Source organism: Eucalyptus grandis, chromosome 3 (assembly GCF_016545825.1).
Source record: "Eucalyptus grandis isolate ANBG69807.140 chromosome 3, ASM1654582v1, whole genome shotgun sequence".
NCBI lineage: Eukaryota > Viridiplantae > Streptophyta > Magnoliopsida > Myrtales > Myrtaceae > Eucalyptus > Eucalyptus grandis.
The window spans coordinates 2485735-2509783 of record NC_052614.1 but is presented as its reverse complement, the minus strand read 5'-3'; the positions used below and the strand labels follow the sequence as shown (position 1 = coordinate 2509783).

General features: G+C 37.3%; 3 protein-coding genes across 3 annotated transcripts; 1 reads left to right on the top strand and 2 right to left on the bottom strand.

Annotated features, from left to right (window-relative positions):
* Positions 1–586: 586 nt before the first annotated feature.
* Positions 587–3490, bottom strand: LOC104436111. The gene is made up of 3 exons (XM_010048838.3): positions 3029–3490; positions 1733–1756; positions 587–1194 (listed from the first exon to the last, which is right to left on the bottom strand). Exons 1-3 carry the CDS (start codon positions 3237–3239, stop codon positions 893–895), a joined length of 537 nt encoding a protein of 178 aa, XP_010047140.1. The 5' UTR covers positions 3240–3490; the 3' UTR covers positions 587–892.
* Positions 3491–5346: 1856 nt separating this feature from the next.
* Positions 5347–9233, bottom strand: LOC104436110 (lysosomal Pro-X carboxypeptidase). Its single transcript, XM_010048837.3, has 10 exons — positions 8820–9233; positions 8343–8523; positions 7874–8007; positions 7659–7771; positions 7167–7290; positions 6907–7062; positions 6517–6669; positions 6310–6389; positions 5769–5818; positions 5347–5662 (listed from the first exon to the last, which is right to left on the bottom strand). The coding sequence occupies exons 1-10, from the start codon at positions 9201–9203 to the stop codon at positions 5535–5537; spliced, it is 1503 nt and encodes a 500-aa protein (XP_010047139.2). The 5' UTR covers positions 9204–9233; the 3' UTR covers positions 5347–5534.
* Positions 9234–16340: 7107 nt separating this feature from the next.
* Positions 16341–17071, top strand: LOC104438836 (temperature-induced lipocalin-1). The gene is given in 3 exon segments (XM_010052000.2): positions 16341–16713; positions 16716–16816; positions 16943–17071. Coding segments are annotated over 3 exon segments (603 nt in total).
* Positions 17072–24049: the final 6978 nt, after the last annotated feature.

Here is a 24049-nt window from a genome sequence, read left to right as displayed (position 1 = left end):
AAGTGGGAGATTGTTGGAACCAAGAGCCGTACGAAGTCAGCGACTGTGCTATCGAGGCATTGCATCCTTCTTGTTCCATGCTTCAGGGGATAACATTTTTTACGCCCGCTGTTTGGCGAATGGATCTAGAATATGCTAAACAGCTAACCTTTGTTGAATATGAGAAAGTAGTACCAAAAGAAAAGAAAGGGAATACATTCCTTGCACTCGACGGACGCTTGAAGCGAATGTGAAAACGAGAGATCCTATCGAGTTGTTTATGCCAAGATAATACACGTTGTGGAATTCTTGCGCTAGGCGCAAGAAGTTTTTTAATCGGCAGAATCAAGGATAACGCTGGACGGGAGACTTGCCATTGCAACTTGCTGTCAAAGTAGCTTCAGATCAAAGTCTAGGTCCCTCAAACACGCGAAATTCCCAATTATCAAATCCTATATATGCCAAATTTCAACTCTCAAGATTCTCTCTCTCTCTCTCTCTCAATATAAACGTGGGCTGCCAATAGGCCCATCGTTCCAGATTATCCCTAACATCAGATTCCGCCTCGCAGGAAAGAACATATTGAATTGAGCATCATAAGATGCTCTTTTCAGAGAATGCTTAACATGATAACATTAGCAAGACATCTGGTTTTACAATAAAGGGAGATCCTACAAGAGTATGACAAACTTGCACCATCTTTACGGTACAAAAGTAGACACATACAATCTATGTAAAGTGATAGAGCTTAAGTTTCTTTTTCTTCCCCTTCTCCAGCATGGCACCCTCAAGCTGGACATTAGTGGAAGGAGAAAAGTGAATCCTGGACTGTTTTGCTTAATTGCGTGTGTTGATGCCACGAGTTGTACAATTCATTAAGTGAAATGAAGCAAAATTAACTTAACCTCGGTCTCTATTCCCCTTCCCAGCCCATTTGGCGGGCTCGTTTCTCCCACATCAATGTCACCTTTCTCTCCTTTATCAACAATGCCTCCGCACGCTCTCTTGCCTCCTCACAAATTTCTGTGGCAGAGTTGCACTTCTCTGCCTCCCTTTGATACTGAGAAGCCACTCTTTTTGCCTCAGCAAAGGTGATGTTCATATGGCGAATGTGCTCTTCAGCCACGGCTTCTTGCAGCTTCAACTCCTCTGCTAGAAGGTCAACAAACTGCTTCTCCATCTCTCGCTTGAGATCAGGGTCATTACTCCCGCAATCTGCATTTCTCAATATAGAGAGAGCACTTATAGTTTCAGATCCTTAAGTTTCAAATCAAAAACCAGATTTGAAATTCTTAAATGCTAAAAGGGACTCAAAGCCACTATAATTTATTCGAAACACCCATCATTGACGAATGATGTGGGAAAAGGAACAGAGATGAGCGAAGAAAACTGTTTTTAGCCTAAAGCTACTGCAGTCAATCATACTTTAAATGACTCATCTGCAACTAATGTTTATCACCATGTCTGATGTGAGGCCTATCTGCTGCACATAATGTGAACAATTTAATCACAATTGGATAAGTAAAGGTGACAAGAAGAGCTCTGTGACATGTTTTTACATGTTCAGTTGCCTTCTCAAACAAATAGCTCCCGCAAGAAATTGACCAGGGACAGTTGTGAAGCTATGTCAATAGTTGTCCAACCCAATGACTGAGAATGAGATCATATATTCATGAATGGAATGCAATTTTAAATTAAACAAGAGTATGCAAGAAACAAAAGTTGAATGAGAGTTGGCAGGACGAGAACTGACCTGTAACAGAAAGGTTTGCCAACCCTGCCAGAGTGACAGAAAGATTTAACCATGAATCAGTACATTTCCAGCAACTTATTGAACATAAGTTATACAGTAATTAGCATGAGAGAGAGAGAGAGAGAGAGAGAGAGAGAGAGAGACTATAAGAGAGAGAATGCAACTATCGCTCAAAGGTTGCAAAGCCAAGCATGCATGCTCAAACGGCCAGATGAGTAAAACCACGCATCCTTAAATATAAATAAATAAATAAATAAAAAGCCTTCCATAAAGACACCAGGATTTAATGGTGTTATTGTTTCAACATTAGAAATCAAAAGGTACTTCTTGACTTTGTCAGCAAGACAAGAATTATTAAGCTATAAATGACTATAAATGCAAAATTTTATATTTTCTAAACGTTCGAAGCATTGAGTATTTAAAAAAAGAAACATTGCAGATGCTAAAACTACTAGCGTCGATAAAAGTTAAAAGCAGAAGTTCTTCCAAACACACCACTAAGTCAGAACCCGATGACTCCAGGCGATAGAAGAAACCAATAGACACTTTAGCTTCTATTAGCACAGCACAAGCTTTCTCATTTTCCCACAGTCAGATGAGATAATGTGCGATTCCATTCAACTAGTAAGCTAGCAAAGAAAAAGTTAAGGGAAAATGAACAAGCCACATCACCATCACCACGAATCATACAACAGCATCCTTTTCTGCGTGGAATTAGTAACCTTCAACACCATTTCAGTATGCCATTAGCTAATTGGGATGAATGAGGACCTCCTCAGAGATCCTTACGAGAAGGCATTTCCACATACTCACGGAAAAAAGATGCTACTTCGGATCACAAGTACAGACAAATGGTTCAGAGGAGATTGCTCATCTTTCCACTTTCCCGTTACCCCTCACGGCGCTTCAAGATCCGAGAACAAAAAAGGAATGGCATTGAATGCAGAACCTCACCAATCAAGGTAACCTTCCCATTCAATCCGAAGTTAGTTAGTTCACATTAGCTCCGACAACCGCGATCGGAGACATGGCGAAAACCCGCAACAGGTTCCCAACTCCCGATAAATCCAGCCACACACACACAAGCTGATAATTTGCAAGCAGATCTAAGCATCTAGCAAGAATCGCAAGCCGACAACTACAACAGAATAGGCTATAAGATCTGATCCCAAAACCGCAATCGCGTCCCCGATTTCCAAGTTCAACGCCAGCCCAGTTCCTCTAACCGCCAAAAGGATCGACCAATGCACGACAACAAAACCAAAGAGGATGAAATGGAGGGGAGAGAGGGATTACCGGGAGCGATGTTGAGGAGGGAGAGAGGGGGAGGGCAGTCGCAGGCGCAGGGAGGGCAGGAGAGGTGGTTGTCGGAGTCGTCGGCGGCGGCGGCGAGGGTGATGCCCTTCTTGAGCTTCCAGTAGAGGGCGGGACCGCAGACGCCGAGGGCCGACACCACCGCGAACACCACCAGGCAGCAGCGCAGGCACGCCCCGGTTCTCCTCGTCATCTCCCCCCGCCCACCTCACCGCATCCACGCCCACTCCAGATCTTCTCCTTCTTCTTCTTCTTCTTCTTCTTCTTCGCGAGCAAGGAGCAGCTGCTGGAGAAAAAAGATCTCTGGCTATGGCGGTTGGTTCTTCCTCAATTCTGAATCTAACTCTCTCTTCTTCGTCGTCCTTGTGGGAAATGAGAGTTTTTGTGTTTTGTTTTTCGCTTGCTTTTTGGGTTTTGCCTTTTTTCTTTTCTTTTCAATTTTGGGGGAGGGAGATCTTCGCCTTCCATCATCACTCTCTCTCTCTCTCTCTATCAGTCAAAGCAGTTATTTTTTTCCCCATCGCGCAAACGCGTGCCCCCACTTGGCCAAAATTGCAACATTTATTAATCAAAGGGTGGGGTCACATCCATGGTTTTTTTTTGGTCAGTCACATCCATGGTTAAAAGAAGGTAAATAGTACTAAGATTTATAATATATATATAAATACTTTTATTTTTGTTACTGTGAGCACCGTATTGAAGAAATGAAAATATTAGATAAAGAGCGATTTTGGCTCGAACCCATCGGTACAAGGATATAGGACAAGAGTATAAGGTATAGTGTCACATGTATATTGAGCCGCGATTCACATGTTTTGAATGCCGTCGAGCTCTAGGTTCGGGTGAAATTCTAAATTGAGAGTCCGCTCATTTAAAGGGAAATTGTTGCCAGAAAATTGTTTTGCCAACATTCTAGTGATTGAATGTAATCACTTCTAAGAAAAATGATGAGTTTTGATTTATTGGAAATGACTTCCTTCTTACTAGAGGGGAAGTCGTGTTTCCCTTAATAGCTTATTGTTTTCAATCGATGGAAGATATTTTCTGTCGATTGATTATTTTTCTGTTATTTAAATACTAAAAAGTCAAAAAATAATTTTTTGAAAACAATTTGCCTACAAACAAATGGACCCCGGAATTGGATCTTCATTTTGAGCCACAAATAATAAACCAATCCCAACGTATATGTGAATATTGGTTAGCTTAAGCTTCATTTATTTCATGAAAAATGTGATATTTGGAAAAAACATTTTTCAAGAAAATGACAATTTTTCATTATTTGACTGAAAGCTAAAATTGAACTAGAAACTGATAATGAAAACTTGATTTTATTATATAAAAGAGACGAGCATTATTCATATGATAGAATTTGTCATTTTCTTGAAAAATATTTTTCCAAAATATAATAAAATCATCACAAGAAATTGGATTAATCATCGCAGAAAAGAATGGGCTAATTGAACTCCCATCAGATAAAGCAGTATGTGAAGGAGAGACATCATCATTGAAGTGATTCTATTCACACTCAAAATAAGCAACATCTCAAGAGCAAGCTATCGATCAACACTACAGAAAAAAAAAGGGAAAAATGAAGTACTGCGATATTCAACAAACACATATGATAGAACCATCGATCTACTGAACTCGACCCTCCACCAGAGCAAGTGAAGTACCACGATAATCAACAGCCACATTCGATTCAATGCGAATGAAAGACAGGACTGCACTAAAAATGGAACAATTAATTAGATTTGAGTGAGTAGAAAGTGACCTGGATCTGGAATTCAGGCCTCAGAGAATAGATGGACGTGAAACTTCAGCGAGTTCATCGATCATCGACCTGGGACTGTGAACGATGATTGAAAGCAAGAATGAAGACGGGGCACCCTCTCTCCTTTACTATTTAGAAGAGAAGCGTGAGGCAGCAGCGAAGGAGACGCAGTTCCGAAGACGAGGGATAAGACGAAGAAGCCATAGGTTGCGTGAGACAGGTAGAGAAAATTTTCCTTATCTTAAAAAGGGAAAACTTCCTAGTTTAAGAAAACTATTTTCCATCGGCCGAATATGCAAGATGTATTCATGACCACCTGATTTTCCATGCTCCAAACACTAAAAAAATTTTGGAAAACATTTTTTTTTTTGGGAAAATATTTTAATGGAAACAAACACAGCCTTAACTCATCAAGTTCGTTCCTCATTTTGTTTAGTATATCCTTCTCAAGAAGCGGTCGGCATTCAGGAACTTTTTAGCCATTTTCCATTTCATAGGTGGCCAACTTTAGTTACCACAAAACCATGCGTGCAAGTAAGGGCGCTATGACTTCCATTTTAGTATGGATTAGGAAAGCCGAAATGAACGCAATTCAGTCATTCACAGTTTATGTTCAATCTATAGAAACTCCTGAATTAGAAGACGAGAATACAGAAATTGTGTATCTGAGCTCTTCAGGGTCTGAATGTTGCATGCTTTGGAACCATCGTTTCTTCATCATGATCTAAGGTCGGCATAATATTCGTCAATCCAGCTCTGAATGATGTCCACTTCCTGCTTCCTTTGCTCAACAAGCCAGTTGGGATCGTCTTTGGTTGCAAACCGAAAATCGACATGGTGGGCTCCTGAACATTGCATATTGTCGATGGTAGTCAGTTTAGTGTTACCATGTGGTCAACAGAAAAAGGTAAAGACGAAATGGATATAATAACACCAGAAAAGAACCGGTACCTTCTTCAGTGACGAGAGCAACAATGCTTGCAGATATGTTTTTAAGCACACTGCGAAGAAGGGGAAGTTTGGCACTGGTTAGATTAGTATGAACTGAACTGGTTGAAACTAATGCATCAAACACTATGTGCAGATGGTTTCAGATGATCTGACAAGAGTAACTCTATATGTAATCGTGCTTTACATCATCACTGAGGTAACTCCAATCGTGCTTTGCATAAACATCATGTGTTTGAAAAAGTTCATGAGGGGCCAAAAGTTGTGATGCACAGTATCATCCCTAGACAAAGCCATTGCAAAGTAACCCTCAAATTCATCAGTCTCAGAACGTAAATGTAGGTGCTTGCCTGATTCGTGAAAATAATGTCCGCACAACAATGTGTAAGCATGGTCATTGACGTGGTATCAAACTCATGAGTGAGATAGTTAACATTTCATAATGATATGAACAGTAGGTGTGTTAAAAATGATATTATGGTTAAGAAAACAGCATAAAAGCAGCACACAAAAGAAAAAAGGAGAAGAAAAAATAAGTGATTACCCTCCTCTGCTCCAAGGATCTTGCATCCCATTAGAGAATATGATATTGCTGCCAAATCTCTTAAGGATTTTCTCAATTTGCTGAAAAGGAAAGAACATAGTAAAGATGATATTTTTTTAGAGTAAAGATGAAATATTTTAGCCTTTTAATGGAATGGCACTTAAATGTTCAAAGCATGTAATACCCTGACTAAACTATTTGACTCACTTTACCACCAAATTCAGTTGTGATCCAATGTGGCCGAGGTGTGACTCCATACATCTTCATGCATTGTTCCGCGAATGCACTGTAGTTATAGGAATATGGAGTAAACATGCTCTCACTTGAGCAACTCATAGGCATGACCATCTCCGTGCAAGCCTGCACAATTACTTGAAAGGGATTAGAAAAATTGGCAGTCAACGCATATCTCATGATCAACAGCTGGTACTTTGATTGGTTTAATCTAATTCAATTGCAGTATTCTATAGATAGTGGAAACAAGATTGTTGTCTGGTTTAATGTAATCCAGTTTTCTTTCTTTCAACTCCATCATAATTGATTCCGTATGAAGGGAATAAACTCAGGAGAAGCCAATGGTTGAGAGCAGACTCTAACCTGCCAATCCCAACCATGCAGGCCATGAGCATCTGATCCGTGTTCGATGTTAAAGCATTTTTCAGTTTGTGAGTAGTTATAGTACAAACTTGCAGCTGCAAAAGCCTTGCTTAACTTTGTCTCTCCAGGAGGAAGTGCATCAATAATCTTGCACATCTTCAATGAAAACAATGGGAAAGAAGAAATGTTAGAACAAGGACATCCCACATTAGAGACTTCATCACATTTGATTTGGCTAGACAAGTGCATTCAGATAATACCTCCTTCACTGGATAGGCAGGTAAATGCATCATGAAACTGGCTTCAGTTGGATAGTTCACCATTGCAGTGTAGACAAAAGCAGCCCATAGCCAGTTTTGAGCTGCATCTACTGAGTGGAGGCCTCTGAAGGTAAAGAACAAAAAGGATAGGAATTTCGAAGCTATTAATATCTTAAAGCAGATTAATAGGTGGCGATACAATAGCACATGCTAGTTGTGCTTTAATTTGGAAGCATACTCAAAATGAAAAGGTAAAAACCAAGTGCTTCCCTTCAATTTCCTGTATGTCACTTGATCTTTAATTACTTTAGCCCAACCCACTGAGTAGAATAAGGCTTAATGTTCTTCTTGTTATCCTCATTGCCGTTGTTATATTTTGTTTAAGGGTTTTAATTTGCACTACAGTGGTAAGTTCAACACACACTGTTAGAGTATGTTTGATTCTCTGTACTTTCCCTTTATCTATAAAAAGTGAATGGAGAAAAGGCTTACTTGCAAGATTTGAAGTTTTTGCTCAGTTCCGCCAAACCTTGTCCCCGAGATGAGAAGGCTGCTAGCTCTGCCCAACTTCCCTTGATCACTTGGTAGCAATTCAAGCTCACAGACTGCACGTGAAAGTGCAATTAACAAACACCAAGACAAACAAAAAGAAATGACTTCAGAAACACATGCGCACAGCAGAGGATTGCGAGGAGAGACAAGACCACCTTAAAATCCTGGGAAACAGCATCATAGAAGCTTGTTTGCGGAATGATGTCATCAAAATGTAAGATAGGGGCTGAAGAAGCCAAGGCTCCAATTGCAACATGAGGGTACTTCAGTCTGAACCAGGCTGCTAACACTGGAGCAGAAGTAATATCTCTTAGAAAATAAGTACATCAGCCTTTCTTTTGTGGGTGGCTAGCACCACAATCTCATGAAATGTGGACAACATTAAACTATACAAAGTGCATTAATAGCTCGTCATTCTAAAAGGACCTCCCATTAATTTATTTAAAAAAAAAGAGGGTTCATTTATTGCTAGTTCTTGCAAGACATAACACAATGTTTGGCACATTTAATTATGGATGCACCATTCATGCTGTTTCATAAGACATCAAGAACCAAAAACCCATTCCTAAAAAAGATCATTCAGTGAAAAAAGAAGGAAAATGAGCGCAAAATCAGATAGCCTACTTCCTCCATAGGAACCCCCAAACACAACAACAGGGGAAGCTTCAGAAGACAGATTCTGCTTCAAGCTCCTTATGAGAACGGCATAGTCAGCTAAAGCTTGCTGTGAATTTAAGTACCCCACCGTCTCTGCAGAATTATAAGAGTCTTTACCAAATGGCAGTGACTCTCCATAGTATCTATGCTGAAAAAACACGAGAAACAAACCCATCAGGCAAACGTCCCCCGAACCCCAAAAAAGGGAGAAAACTCTGGCTTGGATTCGCTCATTGACAGTCGCTTCTTGTGAAATCATATTCTAACATTCAAAAGCTTTTTCTCGGAAACCCAAATGAATATTTAATCTTTTCAAGAGCACTAAGATACCCTTTGCATTCTGCTTCATGAGATAGCATAAAGTTGCAATTTTTATCCTTTTTCTTCTCCAGCTTGATAGACTCTCGGGAGGGCTCTGAAACTAAAGAAACATTGAAAAATTACTTCGATGAAGACCAGGAGAGCTCGGAACTTGGGAGCAATGTCCAGTAGAAATCCAGTGTTGGCAGCGAACCACTCAATGTTGCCTTCATTCCCCGTGTAAACAAAGATTGGAGCTCCATGGTGCCAAAACTGACTGTTGATGAGATACTTTTGATAGAATATTATGTAGCTCTTCGGGTTGTATGTGAAGTGGTCAAGAATCTGTGGGAAAAACTGGGTCTTGAAGGGAATGTTCTTCTTAAGGGTATCATCTTGTTTCAGTGAAGAAGATTGGTAGGTTGCTCCGGGGAAGAAAATTGGTGGTGAATGTGAAGCTAGTGTCGCAGCTAGAGTGAGGAGCAGGAGAGAGAGAAGAGAGAGAAACAATGGGATCATCGTCATCATCTTGTTCCTGTCTGGTATCTTGGCTGCTACCCCAGGATTCTATTTGATTTTTTCCCTTCACGTGGGCGAACAAAGCTAGCCGTCCTTATCATTTCCTGTTAGCCAAGAGATGGGAATCTCTTGGAAAGGTAATCGTAATTTAGAATCATGACATGCTGTCAACTGTCATTGTATTGTGATAATTATCAATTATCTTTTTTTCTTAAGGATAGTATCTGAGAATTTTGAGCGTCAATTCACTTGAAAGTTTCTGAATTTTCCAGTTCTTACCCTATTTTCTTGTTGACATAGTATTTCACAAAGGAGGAAAACCTGCTGTAATCCCCATCTAAATAATATAGTCCTTCTAATGTTACCTTTCCTTCTAATAAAAAAAGGGATCCTCGTGTAGAAAAGGATAGGATGTCTTATTTCTTGATACTTTATTCCCTGGAAAAAAGTTCCATGAGCAAACTTCACTATTATCTATAGCAAATACTCACATGAATAGGTAAATTTTGATGGTTGAATTTGACTCAACTTGCATGTGCAAGGTTAAATACTTGACTCAAGCTTGACTCTTTTAACTTGATTAGCTTTTCAAGCTCTAGGTACCAACTTGATTGACTTTTCAATAAAAATGTATTTGTTTTATGAAAAACTTTTCATGAAAAACTTTGTCTTGAAAGAAATGGTTTTATCTGAAATTCATCTTCAAGGGAAGTAATCGACTTTTGTTTGTTTGCTTGTGAGTATGAAAATGAGGGAGGGATGGAAAGAGCAATTGATTTTTATTTGTTTGGTTGTGAGCATGAAAATGAGAGATAGAGAGTGATTTCCCCTTTCATGGAAGGGGAATTCATTTTCTAAGGTCTTAGTTTAATAATTATCACAAATAAACCACAAATTCATAGAATAGTGGGGTGATTTTATCCATTTTTTCTATGTAATTCTCATAATTTTTTATTTTTAAAAAATATGAATGTAAAATTTATACTCTTATCGACATAAAAAATGAACATTTTAAACAATCAATCAGTAACTACATCAAGAAATTGGTCAATTAGGGAAAGCAATAGATTTTTGTTTGTTTGATTATGAGCATGAAAATGAGAGAAAGAGATGCTCACTAGTGTCGCATTATCAACACCACGATGGTGTCTAGATTGGGAAAATGATTTCTCCTTCCATGGGAGGGGCATTCATTTTCCAAAGTTTTGGCATAATAACTTTGGTCAATGGAAAACAATTTCAATTAACTGATTCATTTTCCAGTATCCAAACAGGTGGAAAGTCCAAAAATAATTCCTTGAAAATGGTTTGCTCGACTCAAGCGCACCCTAAATTAAGGTTTGAATTCGACTTGACTCGACTAACTAAAATTTTTTAATTTAATATTGAGTTCAACTTGAAATAGGAGATTGTTATATAGAAAAGAATATAAGGTTCATATATGATGAAAAGTCCAAAGTGCAAGCCCATGAGCAACGCTATCGTTGGGTCTACAAATCCACAATCGAACTCCATCCTAGATTATTGGCGAAGTAAAAATTGCAAATCCAAGACGAAAAGTAGAATACTCTTTCGTTGAATTTCAAAAGTCACTCGCCGCAAAAAGGGTGAAGAGTTTGCGTTTCAAAATATCTCGAAAGGCCTTGAAATTGGCGAAAGTACTTACAATATCTTCATGTAAGCGATCTCTTCTTTTTCCAAGGACCATTCTTTAACGAAGTTATCAGACAGATCAAGGCATGTGATCTTCCTCTGCAGAAATGGAATAATGCTCGCATAAGCACAGCAAAGCGAATGGACCAACTGTGATGCAGAATTGGAATAATCAAATCCTGGACATTCCTCGTTCCTTAGCCTTGAAGATGATTTTGCACTCAGCACGCTTCTTTCTTCTTCATAAAACCCAAAAATTAGTTATTTCTTAACCAATTAATTCCTAAAAATTATCATGCTAACCAAACAAAAAAGAAACTCACAAATTACACTGTGCATGATCTAGGTTTCCTTTCACAATATCTTTATCCTCGAAGAAAGCTCCCAAACAGAAACAACCGAGAACATAAGTACCCCACATTCGGAAGGGCCACAATCGTCTCTGTCCCACCCCAAAATCTCATTCCCTATTTTTCAAGTTTTTGCCTTATCTTATAAAGAAGAAAAAATGACACAAGTAATTTAAGAACTTCAGATCAATGTGCGATATCATACCCAAATTTTTAATTTGTTTAATGTGATCCCTTAACTTTGATCCAATGTGTATCATCATCACTAACTTTTAATTTGTTCAATATGATTCATAAATTCTAGTACATGAATTTTTAAATATTTTTCTATAGTTTAGGACAATATTGAATATTACTAATATTTCAAAGATCATATCGAATGAATTAAAAGTTTATGAATGACATTGCACATTGTGCCAAATTTTATGACCATTATATTACACATAATAAAAATTTATGGACGACATTAGACATTGAACAAAAGTTCAGTGACTATTTGTGTCATTATCTTTATAAAAAATTGCAACAAATAAGGAAAACAAAAAAGAGAAACATGAAAGCCAGAGAGAGAGAGAGAGAGAGAGAGAAAAATCCTCCATTTCCCTATAAACCCTGAGATAACCCTTTTTATAAAGAAATTGCAACAAATAAGGAAAACAAAGAAGAGAAACATGAAAACTAAAAGGAGAAAGAAAAATCCTCATTTTCCTTGTGAACACCGAGATAAATGTTTCATCATCCTTGGTTGGTACAGTTGTGGCCTCTTTCAGCCTGATGGGAACCTAGTCTTGATCTAAGTTTATCACAGCCTGTCTCTACAGTGAGAGCGAGCTTTATAGAGGCACCATTGGCGCCCACTAACCCCAGTCCCCCTTAATTCCCCTCCGTATGCTTTTCTTCCACGGAGAGATAAGAATTGTGACACCCTAAATCGTCACCCGTGACACGACACGCGTCCTTTTTACATTATTGTTTTAGTAGCACGTGGAAGCTCAATAAAATTTTTCTCTCACCAAAAACCCCCATACAAGAATTTGCACACGTGAATTTATGTATTATTTTTAATATATGTACCATATAATACAACTTTAACACCTCATTCAAACAAATGCAAAATACCAAAGTCCTAGGAAAGGGTTTGCTCAACTATAGTCTCTACTTCCATCTTATTCCATAAACGAGCCACCATTTGACTCAAGGATTGGTGGTCTTGAGCATCACCTCATCTCTTCCATCATCATTTTCCAGTGATCATCCTACAAATTAAAATGTAAAGGATAAGTTGAAGCTTAGTAAATGAAATCTCTAGTTTTAAGTTAGAAAAATTCTTTTACCATTTCACCTGGTACAAACAAAGAGAATACACAACAATCTAATAAGTATGATAAAACATGAGTAGACTTTACCGCAATAATAATCATCTAACAATGATTCCATCCAAGCCCGTGCAAAGGACATAACAAGTTTTGATGCAAGGTAACTAATTAAACATCATGTAATTCTATACATGCACATAAACGTGTAATATATTCATTTAACTTTCCCTCTCAAACTCTCCCGAAGCATCTTGACTCATAAGGCATCCCAACCACCAAAGCATCTCAACTTAGAGGCATCTTGCAAACTTACACCATAGGGTATCCCTACCATAGGAGCATCACGACTCCTAAGACATCTTGAAACACTCCCAAGGACATCCCAACCACCGGGGCATCCCGCAAACTTTCACCACAGGGCATCACCACACACAATTATGGGGGTGACGGAATCACATTACTTTCATGCACAATGCAAATGTTAATGTTGATCTTTCTTGCATCTATAATGAAATAAACAATGATTACAATAATCAACATCCATTATATAACCACTTTTCATATATAACCTTATCTTGCCCTTTTCATAATCACATAAGTAAATGATGGGATTATCAGCTTAACTCACCTCATTTCTCATCATACCTTTTAATGTGGAAATCATAATAGCATGCTTATCCTTCTATTTTGAAAAGACAAGCAAACATTTACATGCATTCGAATACCCATATCTACTTCATCACATGCTTTTGGAAGAAATAGAATGCATTAGTCACATAATTGGGCAAAAAGCAACTTGTGATCTTATTCAAAACATGAATATGTTATTTGGTAATTTGTCTTTTTAAGGAAAACTAGACCTAGAAGGCGAATCAAATTGAGAAAATAATCATGCTTAAATATATAAAAATATATATATTTAGACTCAGAAGTTAAGGGTGCTTAGACTCAGAAAGAATTTGATCAGTTAATTGGAAATGTCCAGATTTAGTAAAATATGATGGTATACATAAATACATCCAGATCGAGTAAAATCTGATTGTATAAAGAAATAGGTTCAGACTTCAATAGAATCTGATTGTATGAGTAACCACATCCATGCCCATTAAAATCCGATGTACAAAGGAATAGTTTCAGACTTCAGTAAAATCTGTTGGTATAAATAATTATATTCAAATCCAGCAAAATCTGTTGGTATAAATAAATATGTTCAAACCTAGTAAAATCAAATCGTACAAAGGAATAGTTTTAGACTTTAGTAAAATCTATTAGTATAAATAAATACGTTTAAACCCAATACAATCTGTTTGTACAAGGAACAAGTTCATACTTTTACTTATATGAATAACTACATCAACACCAGATAAAATCTATCATATAAATAAACATGTTCAGACAGAGTAAAATTTGATGTATAAATGAATAGGTCGTGGTTGTTAAAGTCTGGACAATTAAATGGGTACATTTAGACTTAGTGAAAAATATAGAATAAAAGAGCATATTCACAAATGGATAAATTCGGACTTAGTAAAAATCCAATAGAAGGAACAAACATGTTTTCACTTAATAAATTCTGGTAGAATGACCAAACAGATTTAGACATAATAAATTCTGCTAAAACAAATTGACAGATTTTAACATAGGATATTCTAGTAAAAATGAGCAGAGTGAACATATTCTGACTAGTAAAATTCTAATAGAATGAACATACAAGTATGGCAAAACAAATAGATTCTGACTATTTAGAATGAAACATAATAAAGTAGAATGAACATGCATGAATAGATTTTGACTATTTAGAACGAAACATAATAAAGTAGAAAGAACATGTAAGAGATCATTAAGATAAGTATGGCAAAATGAACAAATTCTAATCATTTGGAACGAAGTAGGATGAACATGCAATGGGTCATTAAGATATATATGGTGGGTCAACTAGATTCTAACTATCCAAAATGAAGCAAGCGAAGTAGAACGAACGAGCAATGGGTCATTAAGATATAAATGATAGAATAATCAGCTTTTAACTATCCAAAACGAAGCAAAACGAATATGCAATGAGTCATCAAGATAAATATGACAAAATGAATAGCTTCTGACTACCTAGAATGAAGCAAAATCGACATGCAATGATCATTAAGACAAATATTATAGAACAAATAACTTTTGACTATCCAGAACGAAGCAGAATGAACATGCAATTGGTCATCAAGACAAAAATGACAGAACAAACAACTTCTGATTACCTAGAATAAAGCATAATGAACATACAATGGATTATCAAGATAAATATGACAGAACGATCATATTTTGACTATCCAAAACGAAGTAGAACAAATATGGACAAGATCACCAAAGACAAGTTTAACAATCACTATACCCAAAACATTATTGTATCTCAATTAACTCACCAAGATAGAAGTACAAAGTGGATTTAAGCTAACTCAATACCTAGAAATTTCACTTATCACAAACGGGCGCAAACCACCCAATTGCTGTCACCACGTTGTAGCTTTCGACAAGAAAGTCTAGCTTTCTACTTATAGCATTGAAATGTGAAAACAACACATACAAAATCTTTTGAGATTTGGAAAGGTGAAAGAGAGTTCCACCGCTAACGCAAGAAGAGTTTTATTAAAAATCTATCAAGATGAAAAATGGGCTCTTCCATTGCTAAGTGGAGCTAGCACACCAATATCCATTTGAGGTGGCACAATTACAAACCGAAAATCAAGTACGTGGCTAGAGGAAAAGAAAGAAGTAATGACTCATTTGAGAGTAATCATTAATTAGTTTTTTAGGTGTCCACACTTAGCTTAAGACATCATCTTAAGAGAGTGCAAGGATAAGCGGCATAATTCACTTAGCTTATGGCCAAGTGTGGAAATGCGTTGTCATTTAAGGGTAGATGTCAAAATGAGTGCCGAAGTTTGAGTTTTGAAGAAGATGCATGGCCATGAACTTATTCTTGAAAAGCCACGTGATGTGTTAAGTTCTTTAACCAAAAGAATTTGTGAATAATCATAATCAACTAATTCTCCTACCTTCGGCACCATTAACAAAATTAATTAAGGCACCATCAATAAAATTAGTTAACTCTTAGCTCTAATTAACTAGATTTTAAACCGATAATGCCACTCATAAACGACTAAATTGATAGTAAGTTAATTAATCCATTCTACTATTAAAGCACATATCAATATTTATCAATCCGATTCAATACGTTGGATTCGAGACGATTACGTTCGTCGAAAAGTCATCCTCCGGGCCTCACTAAATTCATGACTAAATTACTATTTCTACGTTTACACTTAAGCCTTAAGCCAATAATCCTTAGCCTTGTAATTAAAATATAATTATTAGACACTACAAATTCTCAACGTCCCATAAATATTATTACGTAAAATCTGAATGTCTCGGGAATAGCCAGGAGAGGTTTTACCCTTGCTTCTAGCTGAGCCGTTTAAGAATATGTCCAGGTTCAACCCCCTTCTTATACAGAAATTGCAACAAATAAGGAAAACAAAGAAGAGAAACATGAAAATCAAAAGGAGAAAGAAAAATCCTTCTTTTTCCCTGGAAACCCCGAGACAACAACCCCCTTTCTTCCTAATGCTACCTCAAAATCCTAGAACAAGGAAAGAGAAAAATGGCAAAAAAAGAAATTGCAACAAATAAGGAAAACAGAGAAAGATGAGCTGGAAGACCAAAAGGAGATAAGAAAATTTCCTCCTTTCTCCCCTATAAAAACCCTAGACAAATCCTTCTTCCACTCACTACTTAGAAACCCAAGAATTAGGAGAGAAAAAAAAAAGGCAAAGCAAGAGATGGAGGGTGTGAAGGGGTTCTTTCTTATTGTCTCGCTGCTCTCTTCTGTATTCATGTTTGTGCAGTGCTCGCGGGAATCAAACTTCGGACTTCAACTTTTTACCCAGCAGAATGGCGACCCTTCTGTCGTGAAGCATTTCGATCTGAAGCGATACACGGGGCGCTGGTACGAGATTGCCGCCTTTCCGTCGCTCTTCGAGAAGAAGAACGCCGTGGACACGAGGGCCACGTACACCCTGAATGAGGACGGGACCCTGAAGGTGCTGAACGAGGGCTGGGTCAACGGCAAGAGGGACTACATCGAGGGCACCGCCTACAAGGCCGACCCGAGCAGCGACGAGGCCAAGCTCAAAGTGAAGTTCTACGTGCCCCGAAGCTACCCATCATCCCTGTGGTGGGCGACTACTGGGTCTTGTACATTGACGCTGATTATCAGCATGCTGTCATCGGTCAGCCCGGCAGGCAGTTACTTTGGGTACGCAACTTTCTTGTCAGGTTCCCTTCACCTTTTTCCTTCCTTGTTTGGCCCCGGTTGATGGTCGGAGACGTAAGAATCCGTAGGTTTTCGCTTCGTCTGAATTGTGGGATTCTTGTTTTGCAGATAATCAGCAGAAAGAGTCACATAGATGATAAAATCTACAATCAGCTCGTTCAGAAGGCTGCCGATGAAGGGTTTGATGTGAGCAAGCTCCACAAGACTCCACAGAGCAAGACTCCCCCGCCGCAGTAAGGACCCAGTGACGCTAAAGGCATTTTGGTGGGATGAAGTCCGTTCTAGGGAAACGGGGAAATGTTAAATTTGTAGCGGCTTGATGGAGATGATGTTGGAATTGTTTGTTGCCAATGGATGATAAAGAGAAATAAATAGTTGGATATGAAAAGAAATGATTAATGACATGAAATGAATTGATTGTTGCACCCCAACTCCTATAAGAACAGGAGAAAGATGAAGTTATTCCAAGCAAATATTCAAAGCTGTCCGCATGCGAAACTACAGAAAATTTGTTTCGATAAAAAATAATTCGAAATAAATTTCCAACCCCATAAATGATCATTTCCATATAAATTCATAGTTTAATAACTCCTGAATTGAATCTCCCAATTTGGAATTCACATAATTTTGACTTATAGTTTAACTTTGAAATTTCATCCGATTAGATGAACAAAAAACTTAAATCTTGATCGGGTGTTGCGAAATGTAGTTAATCAAACTCATTTAAGAATTTTTGAATGCACATGTACTTTCTGTTCTCTACTTTTCCTTTCTTATTCTCCTTCTCTTCTTATTTATTTATTTATTTTTGATGCTGGAGGAACTATTTTTGGCCAATGGTAGCCGCCACGTAAACCCCACAGGTGTCGCTGCAGCTCTTAAATCAGCCTCTCACCTTCGCAGGGCTTCTAGAGAAATAGGTCCTTCTCTTCTTGTTATTGTTACGGCCTCCCTCTCTCTTTTCGGTGTTTTTTTTCTTTATCTCCTACGGTTTTTTTTTTCTATCCTCAGGGCATGGAGCTTTAAAGCTCAACTTCAAGGGTTTTTTGGGCTGGGTATTAAGCCCATTATTACATTGATGGTTCATTATAAAAAGTAATGATGATTCCAATAAGATATCGATTACCAATATATGTTATTAACATAAAAAGAAGTAAGAGTTGATCATGAAAAGTGGTGATAGTTATAATAAGGTATGTAATCCCAAGAGATGTGTTGATCAATTATCTAAAAATAAGACCGAAACACACATTATTTTTAACTACAAATTTCTCTTCTTCATGATTCTCTTCTTCATGTTTTTCTATTCTTTTCTTTGTTGAGAAACTTCTTATGATATTTTGAAGTTGATAAAACCATCCAAGTGTGTCTTATGAGCCTTATAGATGCAAATGTTGTCCATAATTTAGAGTATGCTAAGATCCACATTATGGGAAGTTCATAAAGACTTGAAGGTAAAAAGGTGAATAGTGTATAGGATCTATATCACCAATGTACTCAAGTTGCCTGATGATATGTTATTAGATATCATTGGAACTAATAACCAAAAACTGATATTATCAGGTAACTAGATGTAATTGAGAACTACTGATATTAGTGGAGCTATTTTATTATCAAGTTGAGCCACTATAAAATTTTGCATGTATTGTTTTCTATCTCTTTGCTTATTCCAATAACTGTTTGATAGACGCGCCCTGCAAGATTGATATCACATGTTCTTGCATATATCAACTCACTGCTTATGCATATTATTATGCTTATATCAAACTTGACACTTATAATTATGCAATTATTTGTTAGATTTCTTGAAATCACCATTCACTCTACCTCTAGGTGACATTTTTATTGACCGCACTCTTTTCTTACACAAGTTTCACAAATGGTGCAATCTCTTGGACATCAAAGAAGCAAACATATACATCTCATTTAACGATGGAGTCTAAACTTATAACACCATTGGTAGCTGGTAAAGAGGTCAAATGGCTGTGAAATTCGCTATCGGATATAGAGTTATGGCCACAACTAATGGCGACCATATCTTTATATTATGGTAGTGAGACAACTATGTCTTTGGCAAACGATAAGATATTCAATGAAATATCAACATGAGCATGTTTGGCAATTAATTACTAACCATATCATTTCAGTAGTTTATGTTTAGACAAATAATAACTTGGTAGATCCATTCACTAGGTACCTTTTTAGAGGTTTAGTTAGTGATATTACTAGAGAAATAGGTCCTCGACTAATTGATAATAGTCAATCATAGTGTAAACTCAACTTTGCAATTTCTGAGGGAATCATCAAAATTCAATGGGTAACAACAATCTATTTTTTCTTTAAGTTGAGTACTAGGGTACATGGTTAACCATTCTTAATCAAGTTAGGTTTTAGCAAGGCAAGATTAAGGTAACAAGTTAAGAACCCCACCTTTATGAACCTAAAAAATGATGCCACTTCTAACAAAAGTTTTATGAAATTTTACAAAAATTCATAAACAAAGGATGTCACGATCTACCTTTTCCGTCTAGAGGGGGAAAAGACATATGTTTGGGGGTATTACCTAAAGATGTGCCTAAGGCAAATGATTGGGCATTGACTCCCCCAAGCCTTTACTTTGTGTGATGTTGGGATATTTGGTGTTAAGTCAAATTGACATTTAAGGAATTTTAAATGAGGAGTCACCACTAACTTATTGGGGTTGACTAGGGCTGCGCATGACAAAATTTCTGAAACAGAAATTGATTTATGGCCAGAAATCAATTTCTCAATTTCTATTTCCTAACAAGTTTCTGAGCAAATAAATCCGTTTGATAACGACTCAAAATTTCTATTTTTAAAACAGAAATCCGTTTGATAACAGAATAAAATTTCTATTTCTAGGAATAAAAATTGATTAGATAACAACATAGGAAATCCTCAAATACAAAATAATAATCAAAATAATATTAAAACAACATAGGAAATCCTCAAATACAAAATAATAATAAAACTAATACTAATACATTACAAAAGTTGAAAATACAATTTCATGGAATTTTCGGCATATTATTATTCATTGCCATTTTATTGGCAATGTTTTTCCTAAGCGTATTTATTTGGTTTCCCTCCTCGGTTAATATATTGTTTGCAAGCTCATCTTGCATAGGTTCAGACAAGTACTATGGAAGCATGAATATGGGTGCCATCAATGGCGCCTATATAACTCTGTTATTTTACCAAAGACTAGTATTATACAATATTATCAACAAAATAAAATTGATGGTGTAAAGAAATATGTGATAATTCTACCTTGAAGTAACGTTTATGGTTAGGAACTAATTGGGAGAAGGTTAGTTTATTTTGATTCTCGAATTGAATCAGTGTAGTTGTTCATCCATAATTTCTTTATTGTTGCTCAATGAACCTTTAATGACCCTTGCATAGCAAAGAGAGAGATTCTCTTGAATCTCTTGCCTTCGAATTAAAATTCAAGATTGTGTAACAATTTAATTATTTTGATTTGACAAGAATTTTGAATCCGTAAAAAAAACAAGGTTAAATTTCTAGGCACGTTTTTATTCATCTATTACGTAAGAACTTTTTCTTCCATTGGCAATGCGCGTACCATTTCTAGGAGGAAAGAGCCCAATTATTTTTAAGTAAGCATTTAAGAACTTTGGTCGTTTTTGAAAATTGGGGACCCATTCGATTGCCTTTCATCCTAAAGAGGAAGTTATCAAAAAAAAAAAAAAATTGAAAAAAAAAAGAAAAAAAAAGCACAAGCAAAATAAGAAAAAGAAAATTAGCAATAATTTGTGAAGTTGTGGTTATGAGTAAATTAAGTAAGTAAGAAAGCGCAAGGTTTTTTTATATGGTTTGATTTCAGTTTCGATTTCTATTTCAAAACTGAGAAGTTAAAATTTCAGCTTCTGATTTCTTCTTTCTCTGTTTACGGAAGAGAAATCTGTTTTAAATATAGAAATCAAATCAATGTGTTCTGCAAACGGATTTTTGTTCCAAACCTCGTTCCTGGAACAGAAAACGAGAAATCGAGAAATATAAATTTTGTCATGCGCACCCTAGGAAACCAAGTAATGTATTAGGGTATACATCACTTTCTACACAACCAGTAAATATAGAGTTACGGACTTGATCACTAATTAATCAATTAGTGCGCTTTCGCTACCATATCCTGTTCAATTACCAACCAAAATGTCCAGGTAGCTTTCTTACTGATTGTGAGTCCTAAAGTTCTATTCCTAACCAGGTTAAAGAGAAAAACAACAATCAATATATTGAAAGTGTGCAATCGATTAATAATCAAAATGGAAATACTTAAACAATAGCCTAACATTTCTCTCTAAAACCATTCAAAACCTTATTGTAAAGCCCTAAGAGCTTGTTCAATTTTGAGTAGAATTTTTTATCCAAAGATTTTCACTTTTTTTTTCCTTTTTTTAAGACTACACTAATCCTAAAATGTTTACAAAATCCCTAAACTATGTGCATTCTAATTTAGGAAAAATCAAGCACTAATTCTAAACTAGAGTTGACTAAAAATCTAGAAAAACTACTCGAAATTAGTTCTGAAACCTTTTTCCAACTTTTAACTTTTCTTACTAAAAGTTTCTTGCTAAAAAGAAAGGGTTAATATTCTAAACAACTCCAAACTGATACACGTGTGATAAATTTATCCTAAACTATTTTTTTGACCATCAAAAATCCTAAACCGGTACACTTGTGACAAATTTACCCTATGTTAGTTTTCATTAAATTTTACTGTCAAATTATTAAGTTAAATAACACGTGACAATTGACTCATATATTAATTTGGGATTTTACGCTCCGTTTGTCACAGTTTACAATTTTTGTGATTTTTTTGTGGTATTAATCCAATTTGGTGGAAGGTATATTTTGTCGCAAATTTACCAGTTTGAGATTTTTTGACGTCGAATAAATTAGTTTGGGGTAAATTTGTCATAAATATATAAGTTTAGGGTTTTTTTTTTTATGGTTAGTTGAGGTAAATTTGTCACATGTGTATCGGTTATAAATTTTTCATAGTTAAAAAAATAGTTTAGAGTAAATTTGTCATTTGTGTACCAGTTTGGGGTTTTCAGAGTATTAACCCAAAAAAAAACTTAGCCGCACACCTTTGAGAGACTAAAGCCAGCCCGAATCTACTAAAAACCACATAGGCCTAAGTTCCATCACGTCTAATTAAGTCCGAAGTTCCTTAAACTAAACTCAAGCCCACTTAACTCCTCCTTCGTCTGCACCACCTTTCTATGCTCCTGTCTATTCCCAGAATTTCAACTTTTGTTCAACAATCCACGACCCAACCGAGAACAACTTCAACCAAAATGATTAATACGCCAAAGCCCCCCAAAACATGAACGAAACACCTAAAACATGAACAAAACACAAAACAAAGTAAAACGATGATGGCCTAGAAAAGCATTTGATCATGGAAATAACTTGAGAATTGACTAACGAGATTTGATCCGTGGCAATACGCCTTTGGATGACAAAAGGAAACGAAATGAACTTACACAGAGTTCTTCACAAGCATTTTGTCGAACAAGTTATGTGCGACTGATTGGGGAACAAACCAACTTCGCGTCCTAGGATATCAAACAACTAGTGGCGTTCCCAAGAAATATCAAACAGATTTGCAGAAAGGAAAATCATTACAAAAAGATGAAATTGGAGCAGCTAACAATGAGGTAATAAGCCAAAATTTGGAAAATGTGGTTAAAATGTGGCATTATCCCGTTCACCCAGTTAAATCAAGATGTACAAAACATCAAAAGAAATGTTGAAGTTTTGCGAGAGTACTCAAATATATCTTAAGTGAGCGATTTCTTCTTTTTCTGAAATAATTCGTCAACGCGAATGAGATGAATTGATGCGTGTGATCTACGGTCTTGTATCGTTCTTGACTTGAATCTCTCTTTTAGGCAATAAGATAGTTAGGGGTGTCAGAAACCGAACTGAAAACCCGAACCGAACCGAACCGAAAAATTCGGTTTTTTCGGTTCGGTTCCTGTAAAAAACCAATATCTTTTAATTGGTTCGGTTTTTATCGGTTAACCGAACCAAACCGAACCAAAAACCGATAAAATCAAATCTTCGGTTTTATTCTCTCCCGACGCTAAGCCTCTCCTCTTGTGTCTCGTCTTGGTCGGCTTGGACGTGCAACGGTGACGGCGATCACTTAGGTGCGGCGGAGGGAAAGCTCCGTGGTGCCGTCGCTCGGAGGGAGGAGCTGCAGCCGCGGGGACGGGTGAGTGGTGGCGCGACTGCCGGCATCGGGCTCGCGGCCGCTGGCGGAGCGGCGGTGCGAGCTCGCGGGTGAGGGGTGACCGGCCGGGATTTGCTGGCGTCGGTTGCGGCGAAGACGCTCGGAGGCGGCGGCGTTGGCATGGGCGAGCGGGCAATGGCGGAGGCGATCGGGCGACGGGCTGCACATCGCGGGCGAGACCGGCGGAGCGGCGGTGACCGGCCACTAGGCCGCTGTCTGGGCTTGCGAACGGCGGACGCGGGCAGCGGAGCGGGGGAAGAAGATGAACAGTGTTCCGCTTTTTCCCTCTGCTGGCCCGTCCTTCACGTCCCTTCCCTCTCTATCTCTTCTCTACAGTTGTTTGCTGACGGGGATTGCCGAGAAAAGACAACTTGCTGTACAGCTTTTCTTTTGACTTTTCCTATAAAGCTTTTTTTTTCTTTTGTTTTTGTGTTGTTTTTTTCAAAAGAACGAAGAAGCTCCCGATTTCCAAAACCGAAAACCGAAAATCGAAAACTCAAAACCAAAAAACCCCGAACCGAACCGAACCGAAAATTGGTTCGGTTCGGAAGATTTGTGAACGGTTCGGTTCGGTTCGGTTTTTGAAAAACCGAACCGAACCGAACCGTTGACACCCTAGAAGATAGTGCAGTCCATTCAAGGCTCGAAGCTGATTTCTCCCTCAACATGCATTTATCCTTCCTTGATGTTTTCCATGAAGTTGACACGTGAGAAATGGACCCTTTTCTAGGCTGCCAAGATTCACAGATCGCCATATTCAAACTAGAATTTGCTGCTCCCTTGAAAATCAATAAACCGTTTTTCCCAATAAATATGAAATTCACAGATAATGGGTGCTTTTGGGAGTGGCCTTTAGAAGCCACTTTGAACACCCAAAGCTCCTTGGGCCAATTTAGGAGTGTTTGGTAAAAAATTTCAAACCACATTTA